Raw genomic sequence first — 1,832 nt, 5'->3', positions numbered from 1 at the left:
TCACGCTCGGCAGTGCTCCAGGAGGACGCCCACCAGCTCGCCCACCCGGTTGTCCCCCGCCGGCTGCGTCTTGTGCAGGCACACGGCCAGGTCCTCCTGGCTCCGGGTGTGGAAGACCACCAGCTGCGCCCGGCAGCTCGTCACGCTCAGCCCCGTCACCTGCGGGGACGTCTGGGTGTCACCGCCCCGGCCACGGCCGCGTGGGGTGCTTGGGGCCACGGCGTGGCCGGCGTGGCATGGCTGAGGCACCACAGCCAATGCACCATGGCCAGCGTGGTGGGGACAGCATGGCATGGCCAGCGTGGTGGGGACAGCGTGGTAGAGACAGCATCACACCTCTGTCCCAGGGGACTTCACCGTGCCAACGCGGATGGCCCCGGTGCGTGGCCACGGGGACCACGGAGGGGTCTCCAACCGCTGGGTGGGAGCGGGGCAGCCAGGACACCTGGGTCCCCCCTGACCCCAGCTCGCCAGGACGGGGGTGGGGAGGGCCCCCTCCCCGACCTTGGGGACACCAGTGGGGCTGGGGACACTCACGGTGCTGAGGGGCAGCGCCCGCATCACCCGGTACTGCTGCCGGGGGTCCAGCTTGTAGAGGTGCTGGTCCGTCACGAGGATGGCCCGGTCCCGGCTCTTACCGAAGCGGTTGATCTGCGGGGACAGGGACAGGTGAGGGGACGCGCCGGGGGTGTGTGTGACACAGATGCGGTGGCCGGGCAGGATGCCCCCCACGCCCCACGCCCCCCCTCACCTTGCGGACGTGGCAGGAGAAGAGGACGGAGCCAAAATGCACCTTGTCCTTGAGGGTCTGGAGGCGGCGGGCGAAAGGCAGCGCCATCTGGCTGGGCTGCGGGGAGCCGCGGCGTTGGGCAGGGCTGGCACCCCGGGGTGGGGGTGGCACCCCCGGGGTGCGCCACGGGGCACCCCCAAACCCGCCGCCAGCCCTTACCGAGGAGAGGTAATCCCGCGCCCAGCTGCGCTGGCAGCCCCAGTCCTTCCGCAGCCCCTCCAGCACCTCCATGGCGGCCACCTTGGCCCGGATCTGCCCCATCTCCGAGGGGGGGATGTTCTTGATGATCTGCCGCGCTCGCCACCTGCGGCGGGAGGGGACACGGCACGGTCACGTCACCGTCCCACGTCCACATCCCACGCCCCCGTCCCACGCATCCCTGTCCCACATCCCCGTCCCACGTCCCTGTCATCACACGTCCCTGTCCCACGCCCCTGCCCCACATTCCAGTCCCATGTCTACATCCCCCACCCCACGTCCCCGTCCCTGTCCGCAGCCCCGTCCCACATTCCCATTCCATGTCCCCGTCCCCATCCCATGTTCCCGTTCCACATCCCCATCCCACATCCCCATTCCACGTCCCCATCCCCATCCCATGTTCCCGTTCCACATCCCCATCCCACGTCCCCATCCCCATCCCATGTTCCTGTTCCACATCCCCGTCCCACATGCACGTCCCCATCCCTGTCCCACATCCACATCCCACATCCATCACCCCCATCCCACGTCCCCGTCCCAACGCGGGAGTGGAGCAGGATTCGGGACAGTACCTGCGGAAGAGGCGCTGGCTGGCGTGGCGCCGGGGACGCGCCCCCCCCCCGCCGGCGGCTCCGGCCAAACCACGCTCTTGCCGAAATCGGGGAGGGTGCGGACGGCCTGGAAGCGGCGCAGCAGCTCCCGCAGGTACGCCTTCACCTTGTGCCGTTTGTAGTAAGCCATGATGGTGTAGGCGGCGCGCAGGTACCGGCGGCGCGGGCGCGCCGGGGCGCCGCGCCAGGCCTGCCGAACGCCGATGGTCAGCGTGGCTGCGGCCCAGGGTGGG

At 70.4% G+C, this 1,832-nt stretch overlaps 1 protein-coding gene across 1 annotated transcript in view; it reads right to left on the bottom strand.

Moving 5' to 3' along the window:
• The window catches only part of MYO1G (myosin IG), a 23,981-nt gene continuing 22,149 nt past the window's right edge, over positions 1-1,832 (bottom strand). Inside the window, 6 exon segments of the mRNA XM_019473394.1 lie at positions 1-159; positions 538-651; positions 752-847; positions 950-1,094; positions 1,561-1,592; positions 1,595-1,789. Coding sequence (XP_019328939.1) covers positions 1-159; positions 538-651; positions 752-847; positions 950-1,094; positions 1,561-1,592; positions 1,595-1,789 — 741 coding nt within the window.

This window comes from Aptenodytes forsteri, unplaced genomic scaffold (assembly GCF_000699145.1).
Source record: "Aptenodytes forsteri isolate BGI_AS27 unplaced genomic scaffold, ASM69914v1 Scaffold428, whole genome shotgun sequence".
NCBI lineage: Eukaryota > Metazoa > Chordata > Aves > Sphenisciformes > Spheniscidae > Aptenodytes > Aptenodytes forsteri.
The sequence above is the reverse complement of the archived record's forward strand: the minus strand, read 5'-3'. Positions and strand labels throughout refer to the sequence as shown.